Below are 13069 nucleotides of genomic sequence, written 5' to 3'. Positions count from 1 at the left end.
TCGAGAGTAATTTTTCCAGCAAAACTTTTTTTCCCCCACTTTGCCCCATTGATGAAATTATCCGATTGGACCAACAAGAAAGGGGTTTGGTAGCCTAATAAGACGTTAATTTAATCGTTAAAATTTCTACTCTACTTTCCGTTCACTAATTGCCCATCACTACCCATCCTCTTATTTCCGCTTACTTTCCCCTCCCCTCTACACATTTTTCCCTTCGCTAGCACTCCCTTCCCCATATTCTTTATCCTGTACTTTACGTCCCCTCACTTTCTCGGCAGAAACACCTCTCATCCTACTTCCCTTCCCCAGTCATCACTTTCCCTCTTCTACTCACCCACATTACCCCACTAGTCTTCCATTCTTTTCCCTCCCTAGCATCCCCTATTTTTATTAATTTCCTCTACTTTCTCTCACTTACAATCTAGAATTCTTCTACTTTTACTTTCCCTTATTTCCTCTACATCTCCTCCGCTAATATCCTTTAACATTCCATCCTCTCAATTCCATTTACTTCCAATAATAACCCTTCTCACACTTCAACTTTCGCTACCTCTCTCTCTCTCTCTCCCTCTCTCCCTCCCCCCCTCTCTCTCTCTCTCCAATTCTTAGTCTTGTGCCTCCCTCTCTCCTCACTTCTTTAGCTAATATACCTCTTACTCAATTCTTCTTCCCCAGTCATCAATTTCCCTCTCCTAATAACCCGCACTACCCTGCTAGTCTTGCTTTCACTGCCCTTACCTCCCTTCCTTATTTTTTATCATTTCCTCTACTTTCTAATACTTACCTTCCCTAATTTCCTTTCTCTTTCTCCACTTTCTCTCACCCTGTTTTATATTAATTCTTATACCTTTACCTTCCCTAATTTCCTCTACTTTCATTTCACTAATTGCCCATTACTGCTCTTCATCTTATTTCCGCTTACCTTCCCTACTTCTCCCCTACTTATTTCATCCTTCGCTACCATTCCCTTTCTCAAAATCTTCTTTCTCTGCCTCCCCTCCCCTTCCCTTCCTCTCCTCGTCTAACACACCTCATTACCCTAATTCTCTTTCCAAGTAATTATTATCCCTCTCCTACCCACCTGAACTAAACTTCTACTTTATTTCATTTCCGTCACTACCCTCCCTTATTTCAAATAAATTCCTCTCTTTTCTCTTACATTCCTACCCTAATTTGCTCTCTTCACCTCTAGTTTCTCTTCCCTTATTTTATCTTAGTTCTTTTACTTTTACCTTCCGTATTTTCCTCCACTTCCCTTCTTCTTATTTCCCCTCCTAGGAAAAAATTTGACTCTAAAAAAGAATTCCAAGCATTAGAAATTAATTTAAATAATTTTAAATTCATTTTCAGCAACTGGGTACGGACATTTACAACTACAAAGTGCTTTTGGATTATCAAGTTAACCAATACGTCGCATCGGATGGTTCTAAACCATTTGGAGAAGCACCAGATGATCAGCGAGCGGTTTGTTCTTGGAAAGTAGTTTAATTATACTTACAGATAAGAAAATACATATAATCTTTAATTCTCGTCATTTTATTAAGATTGGAAAATTCTTTACTTTCAGAAATTAAATACAAATCGAAATTGTATGCCAACCTTACAAGATCAGCAATTAACCTATACTTATACACACACACACACATATATATATATATATATATACATATATATTATAATCAGTATTGTAAATATTTTTTGTAAATAGATAATAGGTAAATGTAAAACTTTGATAAGAATTTTAAAGACTAGGTTTAATTCATCTGCAATCTTTATTATTAATGTTAATACCTTCTGATATCGGCCATCTAGTTGCACAAGGTCGTAAGCCACACCATTTTCCAAAATTAGTCAAAGTAGGCAAGCGCCTTGTGCTTACAAGAAAGGATTTCGTAGCCTTTTAGGACGCAAATAAGTCGGTCACATCTCCCCCTCCCATGTTGCCCCTCCACTACTCGCCCTACATTCATATACTTCCACTCCCCAGCCCTAATTTCCCTCCCAAACTTCAACATTCGCTTCCCCTCCCTTCCTCAACTTTTCCTCGCCCACTCCGCTTCCCCTCACTTCCCCTATATTTCCCATTACTGCATCTACCCCCATCAATTCTCTATGATATTGAACTGCGCTTGCGTCGCACCGGCCACCAGATTCATTACTGTAACCGCGCGCACCTTAAATTATACAAATATTAAAATGTAATATTTATGATAAATAATAATTGGGAAATGCATCGAAAGTACTTTATTAATCCGAAAATGAAATTTTTGAGTGACAGACGAAAAAAAGTGATTTTATTGCAAAATGCGTTATTAATTCTGACTTCAAGAAAAAAAAAGTTCTTACTTTATTATTTTACTTTTATTAATTCTTTTTTCAATCACATTGTTGGGAATAAACAAAAAATTAATTCAGAAACGCGGCAGAGACGAGATTAATCATTGTGGTCAAAAAATGTTTTCTTTCTCGGAAAATTGTATCTTAGAATTGAGAAATTGCTGTTTATGCATTTCCTAATTATTATTTATAATAAATATTAAAGTTAAATATTTATATTATTTAAAATCATTGCGCTAACAGTAACCAATCCGAGCATACCGGCGCGACGCAAGCGCAGTTTAAAATGTTCCCAAAATGGGAAGCACTGGTTAGAAGATAGAAATTAGGAGTTAGGCGTTACTTTCTGTCCGGGGCTACGAAAAAATAAATGCGACTTTTTTATTGCGTTAGTAGGATGTCTACCTGATCGATTTTAAATTCCCGGTGATTTTCCGGTTTTCTCCCAGTCAGTTGCTAATTTTTATTGATAAATTTAGTTTGAAAACATTTAAATGATTTCAGACGATTTTGAAAGATTTAAAAAAGTTCTGAACATTAAAATAAAGTTCTGAACATTTAAAAAGATTTCTTATTTGGACCAGAGAATTTTGGAATAAATTATTATTCTAAGTTGGAACATGAGATAATTTCTTAAACAGACATTACAATTCTGATTTGAAACAGAGAATTCTGGAAAAGAATTATAATTTTTAATTTAAAAAAGATTTTTAAATTACCTTCTTCTAAACCAGAATTAAAATTATTTTTTAAACTTTCCGTTCCATGTCAACAATTCCCTGTTCCAAGTAAAATTATCATTCATAATGGAAACCCCTTGTCCTAAAGTAAAAATTATAATTCTTAACGAAATTTCTGTTAGAAAATTAACCTAAACTCAAAAATAAAATTATTTACGGAAATTATTAGTACTATCACAGAATTATAATTCATTTAAAAAACTTACTTTTCAATAAAGTAAAAATTATACTTCTTTGTGGAAATAGCCTGTTCGAAAGTCAAAATTATAATTATTTACGGAATACCCGGTTGAAAGTCAAAATTATAATTCTTAACGGGAATTCCTTGTCCCAAATATTAAAATTATATTTCTTTACTGAAATTTCTTATTCCAAACTCAAAATTAGAATTCTTTAAACACAATCCCTGCCCCATAATAAAAAATATAATTCTGCAGGGAAATTATATTTCCGAAACACAAAATTTAATTTCTTAACTGAAATTCTTTGCCGCAGGATTTTAATTATTTTGGAAAATTCCCTATTCAAAGTGATAATTATAATTCGTTTGAAATTCCCTGTTTCAAATCCGAATTAGAGTAAATATAAAACCACCTTTAATTTGCATATTAGGATATTTTAAAGAACAATCCTGGCTATTTGCCGCTTTTTTCACAATTAAAAAAATTCCCGAAAAAATATTTTTAAATAATGAAATGCAAATAATAAATAAAAATTCAAAAGAAGTGCCTTTACCTGGTCTCACTGGCTTGGAATGGAACTGGACAAGTACAGGGGTGAGACGAAACACTTATAATATTTATTATGTATTGATAAAAACAAAACTTTTCATTTTATTCTGTATAGAATAATGTTATGTATAATTTTTTATACATAAATCGTTATAAACAATAACATTTTTGACATATAAAATTTAATTTGTTAAATGACGAAGTAATAAAATAATAATTGTCAAACATCCTTAAAATAATATATTACTTTCAACATTCGATAACTGTGTCTATCATTAAGAAAAATAATATCATTTTAGGATTTACAAAAAATCGTTTAAACAAATGTAAAATGTATAAATAATCACCAAATATCTTAAACAAGAAATACTAATCTTGAAAGTCATCAACTGTATCATTTGTTTCGAAACATAATAATAAAACTGCTGTTTTGTATTTTCAAATCTACCCCCCCCCCCCCCCCCCCCCCCCCCGCCCGAAGGGAAGATACGGATTCATCTATTTCAAAAAAAGGAATATCAATTTTCAGAAAACGAACAAATTTGTGGGGTTCTATTGCCCAAAATTCAAAGTCGAATTTTTACACGTATAAATTTGTAACACTCTACCATTACACCCTTATGTAGTATTGCACAAAGAATTTAATGTAAATATTTAATATTATTCTTTTTTTTCTTTTTTAAGAATTTCCCTATCAGATTTTCTACCTATTCATAAATAAATTAGTTCTCAGAACCATATGACTTACGAGAACAATGGAATTTAATTACTAATAGAAGTGCAAATTGAATTAAATTTTTTATTAAGTTGATTTGTTGCGTATGTTTAAAATAATGTTAGATCTTAAAATAAACAGAATAATATTATTTAGATTTTTCAAGTAACCTTATGTAACTAGATCGACAATATGCTAATAGTGTGAAATGAAACAATATTAGTGACAAAAGAAAAAGTGAAAAATTATTGTCTATTTTTATATTTGTATCATAAAATGGATTTATCAAAAATTCAATTTTCAAAATAATCTCATTACGATATATATCTTGATGATTTTTAAAAAATAAGATATTTAGGATTAAAATAAGATTAAAAAATAAAGATAAAAAATAAGATTATATTAGGTTAATTTAAATATACTCTTCACTTGCGAAATTTATTTGACCTGAAATTGTTATAAAATAATAGGTAAAATCTTGAACAAGAAAAAAAATAAAATAATAAAGGTTGATTACAAAGTTCCCAACGAAAATTTCTGCTGCAAATGATAATTATATATTTATCATAGTAAGTATTATCGTGATGCTAATTACAATAAATTATTATTCAAACAAACTTTTTTATTATCTCTCTAAATAATTGCCTCTTTTGTCAACAACGAGAAAAAACATTTTTTGTCAGTGATATCAGCAAAAATAGACTGGTATAACAAAGAACATTTGAAATCATAAACAAATGTATTCACTATTCACTCTATCGATTGTGATGCGGAATAAAAATTAACACACAATCGGGAAGAGTACGTGTGCAAGTCATGTCAAGCTCTTGACAGGAATTTGAATGAAATGTTATCCTATAAATTATTATCGTGTCTAATTTTGGAACAAGCTTCTTCGTCCTAGTAAATAAACTATTTCTGTAAAATGTTGATAAATAATTCTTTGGTTAAGGATTATTTAATATTTATTGAACAGCCCAGGATTTGGATCGACTAAAAAACTTAAAAAAGTCGAATGTAATTTCAGAAAAGTCTACAAAAAGTAGCATAAAAAAATTGAAAGATAATGGAGTTGAATTTTTATTTAAAAAGAGGAACTTTCATCAAAATAATTAAATTTTTAACTAAAGAGTTGAACTTTCAAGAAAAAATACGAATTTTTTAATAGACAGTTGAATTTTCAACAAAAAGTACATTTCTAATTAAAAAAGATATATAGTTAATCAAAAAATATTACTTTTGAAGAAATTAATTGAATTATGTACCAAGTTGTCGAATATTCAAATCCAAGAGATTAAACGTAAAAAACTTCATTTTCAACCAAATAGTTTAAGTTTTCAGGAAAATTACGATTTTCTTAGAAGACAAATAAATTTAAAAAAACATCATTTTCAACGATGAAAACTGAATTTTCCACCAAAAAATATGAGAAGATTAAAAAAAGAAGAGAAGAAGTTTCATGAATGCAATTCAACTTTGAGCAAAATACTTGAATTTTCAACCTACAAAGATAAATTTCCAATCAAATGGCCGAATTATCAAACAAAAAAGATTAGAATTCTACTAAATAGTTCAATTTTCCAGACAAAAAGATGAATTTTTTAAAGACAGTTGAATTGTCAGTCTAAGAAGCTGTATCATCAACAAGAAAGATAATTTTTGAAAAAGATTTTTCAACTAAATAGTTGAAGTTTAAAAAATTTCAAGAATTAGTTGCATTGCCAACCAGATAGTAGAACTTTCAATCAAGAGAAATGAATTTTCAAGAAAATAATTGAATTTTCAATCAAAGAGACGAATTTTTCAGAATATACCTTTGTTTTAATAAGAAAGTTCATTTTCAACCAAGAAAGATGAATTTTGAAAAAAAAAAATAATTTTCTGCCCAATAGTCAAATTTTTGAATAAAAGTGATTAACAAAATAATTGCAGTTTTAGCAAAATAGTTGATTTTCAAACTACAAAGGCGAATTTTCAGCAAAATAATTAAATTGTCAATCTGAGAGACGAGTTTTTCACGATAGAGCTCAATTTTAACAAGACAGATGAATTTTTAAATAAAAAAGATGAATTTTTAACTAAAAAAGATGAATTATGAAGACAAAATTTCATTTTCAAACAAATAGTAAAATTTTCGAATAACAGTGATTAACAAAATGACTGCAGTTTCAGCAAAATAGTAGAATTTTCAAGCTACAGAGATGAATTTTTAATCAAATGGTCGAATTTTATAACAAGACAAATTCAACTTCAAAGAAATAGTTGGATTTTCAATTCAAGGAAACGAATTTGACCAAAATAGTTGAATTTTTAACAAAAAGTTTAAAATTTGAAAAAAGTTAATTTTCAATCAAAAAGATGAATTTTTAATTCAAGAAGATGAATTTTCCACCATAACGATGGCTTTTGAAAAAATAATTGGATTTTTAACCCAATAGTCGAATATTCAAAAAAAAAAGATTATATATCAACCAAAAAAGATCATTTTCAACAAAGGAAGATGCATTTTTAATAAAATAGTGAAATTTAAAAAAAATAGTATTAATTTTCATATATCTAAATTTTCAACCAAAAAGAGTTCTTTTCTAAAACAGTCGAATATGTAACCAAAAATCAAGTTTCTACGATAGCGTCTGCTGTCCATCCGCTTGTCAGACTGTCCGTCCGCCCGTGAACAGGATGACTCTCGAAAAAATAAACGAATCGAATCGATCTATGGCGCACTTTTTTTAGGTCCTAAGACAAAGGACGAGTTCTTGAAGCAGCTATTTTGGATAAAAATTCAAAAAGTTAAAACATTTACAAAATTATTGGGACCATTTTTTTATATTTAAAAATTTTAGGTGCAGCTGTTCATAGTACTCAGAAATCCAAACAATTTATCCTGATCCCTTTTTTCGATAAAAAGAAAATTCTCAGAGTTATAGCATTTTCAAAATTTTATAAATCAATCGAAAATCCAAATTTTAAGCCAAACAACACACAATATGAAAAAGGTCAAAAAAAGAAAAACATTGCTTTTTGAAAGCCCTACAAGATTATTATAACAACTTTTTTAATTTTTCAAAAAACTCGAAAATTCAAATTTTAATATCACAAAAAAACAATAAAAAATTCCATTTTGACGTCAAACTATGCAGAATACGAAAAAAAATGAATTAACAAAAATTTTGATCCCATAAAAAAATCTACAATTTCGTTAAGAATGAATTCCTGATAGGACGCGTACTTTTTGTTTTCTTCATGAAAAATAACTTTAAAAATGAAAAAATAAATGAAAAAATAAATGAAAAATCAGTGAAAAAACGACCAAGGTAGAAAATTCAGAATATAAAAACGCATATATAAATTGCGATTTAAAAAAGAGCTTTTTGTTAAAATTTTATTCAAGAATTTCAAAGGCAATAAATAAAGATCTCAGTGCGAAGCACGAGGTGACCCATTAATGAACGCGAAGCGCGAGCCTTTTTTTATAAACAAATTTCACCTTGTACGAAAAAAGGCTAGAAATTAAATGTTAAAAAACAATCAGTCTGATTAATTCGAGAACTAATTGTAATGTGACTGACCTCACTCTATTTTTTAATTCGAATTACATCAGAAGTTAAAGGTCGACATTTTCCGGAATTGAACGTATAAACACTGAACTTTGTGAACAATATTTGCATATGCGTTGAAGGCTGGTTAGGAAATATCGAATCGTAATCAGTTAATAGAAGAATTAATTGAGTTACCTCAAAGTTTTGAGTAGTCACTTGTAAATTTTCAGTGTTCGTCCATTTTCAGACTGCGAGCAATCAAACGCAGTCAAACGCAGTCAAACGTAGTCAAACGTAGTCAAAATGGGTATCCTAGAAACGTACAACTACTACTACGAAATGTCAGGTATGTTTGATTTTTTCAAAAATTATTACTGAAGCTACATGTAGCGGTTGCTTTTTCTTCCCTTTTCCAAACTGCTTTTAGATTTTATATCAAATTTGTTTGTTTGTTATTTCAAACTTTGTAGACTAGATTTTAATCACTATTGTTTCATTCGCAAAACCTACATTAAGCCCTTGAGCAGCATGTTGTGTGCAAGAAAATTTTACCTGGTGGCAAGATAAAAAATAACTTTTATTTTCGTCAATCCTGGTGTCCTATGGTTTTTTAAGTAACAGAATATGAAATTTTATTTAAAATTTTGAAATCCAAGATGGCTGATCCAATATGGCGGCTCAAAATGGAAAAAAATTGAAAACTCGATATATTTTTACGGAAGTTCATATCTTAGATTTCTCTGGCTACAGAGCACGAATCCGAGGTTGAAATTTCACCTGCCTATGAAAAGAGTAGAATGAAACCTATTTGCAAAATTGTTTATGGTTTATATTACATTTGTTTATATGCATTACCTGATTTTCTACGGATTCGTATCATACGACCCCAATAAACTGTAGAAATAAGGTTTCACGGAAGTGTGCCAAGTTTTTTGATTTCTTCACAATTTTGAGACGCCCTATTGGATCAGCTATTTCGAATTTAGAAATTTTTACCGTGGATTCGTATTCTATGACAACAATCTTCCTCTAAAAAAAAGGTGTCTCACGAAAATCTGTAAAGCATTGTTAGCAATTGTGTGCATAATGGAACTGACAAAAATTTCGAACTTATTAATGTAGAACATTATTATTACATTTCCAGTTAAAATAATTATTCTTTAACAAAAAAAAATGAATATTTGATTTGAATGAAAATGAATTATCAACAAAAAGTGTAATAGTTGATATATTCACCAAAAAATATTTAATTTTCAATAAAAGAAACAGTTCAATTAAACAAACCAAAAAAAGAATTTTCAACTAAGAAAGATTTTTTAATCAATAAAGAAAAACAATTTCATCCAAAATGTAGAGTTTCAGGCTGGAGGGGCCTCAACCTCTACTAAGACCTTTAGTTTATTTTTGTCAAACGACGTTCTTTGGCTGAACCAGCCTTGTATCGATGCGCGCAATGTAAACAACGTTTTCAACTGCGCATCTGCCGAAAAGCGTGGGTCGATTTAAATTAATTAGCACTATCAATAATAATACAGATAAATATTTTAATAAAATTTTCACTTTACACAAATTAATTTAATTAAATGTAACAAATAACTAATTTCCTCAAATAATTTGTTATTAATGTAATATTACAAGCTTATACTTTATATTTTTAAATAGACTTGCACTTTTCGGCACATGCGCATTTGAAAATGTTGCGATCCATTAGCATCACAGCATAAATTAGTCTTTTTGTTGACGTACGACGTAACAAATATAATATTTCCTTGAAATAGTACAATTTTCTAGCTGAAACCAATATAATGGAATCAAAAATTGGCTTCAATATTTCGCGGAACATTGAGTTTTGTAATATAGCGGCACCGTCATGCTAGGATAGGTGAAAATTTCTTTTTCATCATGTTATCGGTTGTAGACCTTTCAGTTTTCGAAATACAATCAAATGTCCGAAATTTGATGTAAGAGTACCTGATCTAATACACTAACCTTTGGATAATTTATTTTATTTCATGACGCCGAAAGGTCGTCAGTCGACAAAAGAATGAAACATGTGTGAGAAAATAAATTCTTCATTTCACTAATATTACTATTCGTGTATTTATGACTTACTTTTACGTTTAGAATATTTTTTCCGACAAGCTGTCCGCATTCCCATGACATAATGCTAAAATACTGAATTTAAACCAACGAGGGCTTACCGCTCTTTGGACTTCTTTCTCATTTGGCAGCTACTGACGCGGAAGAAAGCGTACAGGGACCGTAGTATTAGGTGACGGAACTGCGCAAATTAAAATAACAGTAGGGTACTTGAGACAAGTGACCGTTTACTGTAATTCAATTTGCGACTAAAAAAGACATGTTTTTCATTAGAGTAACGAAATTCTTAAATGCAAAAGATCAATTTTCTAGCAAAAATAAAATAGATACATTTTCAGTAAAAAATGTAGTTTCAACACAAAGAAAAAACGAATTTAAGATAACAAATTACTAAATTTTAAACGAAAAAAATATAAGTTTTTAACTAACAATATATGAATTTTCTACTGAGAAAAAATCTTTAAAAAATAAAATAGTTTAATTTTTATTTGAGGGAAGAAGTTTTTAGACAATGAAAATAAATTTACAACGAAACAGTTAAATTTTCAAACAAATGAATATTCTACAAAAAAGATTAAATATCTTTGAAAATATATTTTCAACTAAAAATTTTACAAAATACACCAATTTTTTAACCAAATATTATAAGTTTTCTCCAAAAGGAGATTAAATTTTAACACAATCCATGCATTTTTAACCGAAAAGATTAACTTTCTACCACAAAAAAAGAACAAGATTTCTTAACTAAAATTATGAATCATTACCCAAAATAATGAATTTTTAAGAAAGTAATTCCTCTTTTAAGCAAGTAGTTGTAATTTGAACAAAAAAATGTTTTTCAGTATAGCTGTTCAAAATTAGCAACAAACTGGAAAATATAATCAAATAGTTATATTAGAAGAAAAATCTTCAGACCAAAGTGAAATTCCGTTTTTCTTTTTATGAGGTATTTATGTTTGAAAAATATGGAAAACCTTAAAAGTGCATAGATGTGTTATTTTTCATTTATTGCAAAAATACCATTTTGTCTGTTATTTAACAAGAAAGTTACTTAATTGTTCCGTAAAACACGGTTAATAAAACTTTGTCGAAAATTTGAATCAAATTCAAAGAGGCCAATGTAGTTCTACCTTGATGAATAGTTCATGTGGAAATATCTTGAAAATGTCTTTTTTTGTTTTTTAAATGTTAAAAAATATTCAAATTACGCCGAAAACTACGCAGGAAACGATGTCGGAAACGACTCCGGAAAGAAGATCGGAATTTGAGACCGAATACGAGGTCGTTTCCGGCGTCGTTTACGACTTCGGTTCTGGTGTGATTTTTTTTTTTAATATCTACTTATAACTATGATTCACTGAAAAAAGATTACTTGCACCAAATGAATTTTACTTGGTTGAAGTGAAACTCCTGTTTATTTTCAAAAAAATCTTTATTTGAGACAAATAAATATAAGCACTTTATGGACAAAATTATTTATTTCAGTCAAAGAAATTTCATTAGGATTAAGTTAACATTTGAAGCGAAAAAATATCCAACAGATAGTCGGATGTAGTACAATATTCACTTGAATTTCCAAGTGGATTCTTTTAGCTAGAATTATAATTAACATTGTTAGTAATATACATATTTAATTTAAACAAATCAGATAATTTAAAATCTTGATGAACCTAAAACAGAAAAATTAGACGAAAAACCCTCCTTCAGCAGGAATCGAACTCGCATCCTTCGAAGGCGAAGTCCACAGCAATTATTACGACGCTATCCCAATATGGAAATTCAAAGACGGCAAGCCATATTTAACGCTCACCATAAATGCCAAAGAAATATTTCTTAAAATCAAAAACACTGATATTTAATTTAACAAAATATTTTTTTAATCTAAAGAAATACTCAATTGGAAAAAATTACGCTAAATTAATAATTGTGTGATTTAAAAAAATAATTACTTCGTTAAGATAAATGCTTATTTGTTATAAATAATTTAATTCTAGTAATCAAATAAAATATTCCTCTTCAAAAAAGATATATTTATCTAAACATAATGTCTTGTTGATCTAAATAAATGCTTCATTGGTATAAATGAATGAAATTTTTGTAACAAATAAATATATTTTCAATTTAATTATTATTATTATTTTGAATTAAATAATTACTTCATGGTATATTGATCTCAATACTTCATTCAAGTATGTAAAAATTATTGATTCAACTGCGTCCGCATCAATTCCACGAATCGAATTCATTGAATCAAATAAGTATTTCTTTGAACGACTAATCAGATTTCAACGAATCTATACCTTTCGAATCGAGGAAATCATTTTCTCAATTGTTAGGAATATTTACTTGAATCAAGAAAATATAGCCAAAGAATTAATTTCTTCGAATCAACAACAGATATGTGTCTTGATGAAAAGAAATAGGAATCAAGTACATACGGGTCATTATTCCTCAACTGCCCCAACTCAAAAAGTCATGTTTTTCGATTGTCTCTAAATTCTGGGAATATGTTCACCTACCCAACAGTAGTTAATCCACAAACTTATGGAGCAGGATTACCAACCCTCCCCAAGTGAGGGGGGGTTGAATTTTCAACCCCAATGCCTGCAGGGGTAGTTTCAAACGCCTGTAACTTCCTTTCTAATTACGCGATTTAAAATTTGTATGAGGGTTTTGGAAAGTGCTTTTTACATGCTTTCATCCTATTTTATTATTTATAACAAAAAAATTGTTTAAACAATTTTTTCAATAAATCAATTTTTTATTTAACTTTTTTCGCAATTTAGGCATCCACGATTTTTTTTAAAATAGTCTCAAAAGAAAGCTTGACTTTTTTACAATGAAAAATGTCTAATAAGAAAATGGACAAATTGAAATTCATTGAGTTACAGAGCCGGTTGTAGAGGG

General features: G+C 29.3%; 2 protein-coding genes across 2 annotated transcripts in view; both read left to right on the top strand.

The window, feature by feature from the left end:
* The window catches only part of LOC117170871 (surfactin synthase subunit 2), a 74569-nt gene extending 72563 nt beyond the window's left edge, over positions 1-2006 (top strand). The window contains exon 12 of the mRNA XM_033357915.1: positions 1351-2006. Within this exon, the coding sequence (XP_033213806.1) occupies positions 1351-1488 (138 nt within the window). The 3' untranslated portion in view covers positions 1489-2006. The remainder of the gene's footprint in view (positions 1-1350) is intronic.
* A 6225-nt stretch (positions 2007-8231) lies between these two features.
* LOC117171249 (elongation of very long chain fatty acids protein 4-like) overlaps positions 8232-13069 on the top strand; it is a 14224-nt gene continuing 9386 nt past the window's right edge. The window contains exon 1 of the mRNA XM_033358364.1: positions 8232-8408. Within this exon, the coding sequence (XP_033214255.1) occupies positions 8366-8408 (43 nt within the window). The 5' untranslated portion in view covers positions 8232-8365. The remainder of the gene's footprint in view (positions 8409-13069) is intronic.

Source organism: Belonocnema kinseyi, chromosome 4 (genome assembly GCF_010883055.1).
Source record: "Belonocnema kinseyi isolate 2016_QV_RU_SX_M_011 chromosome 4, B_treatae_v1, whole genome shotgun sequence".
NCBI lineage: Eukaryota > Metazoa > Arthropoda > Insecta > Hymenoptera > Cynipidae > Belonocnema > Belonocnema kinseyi.
Note: the sequence above shows the minus strand (reverse complement) of the source record. Positions and strands in the feature narration are given on the sequence as shown.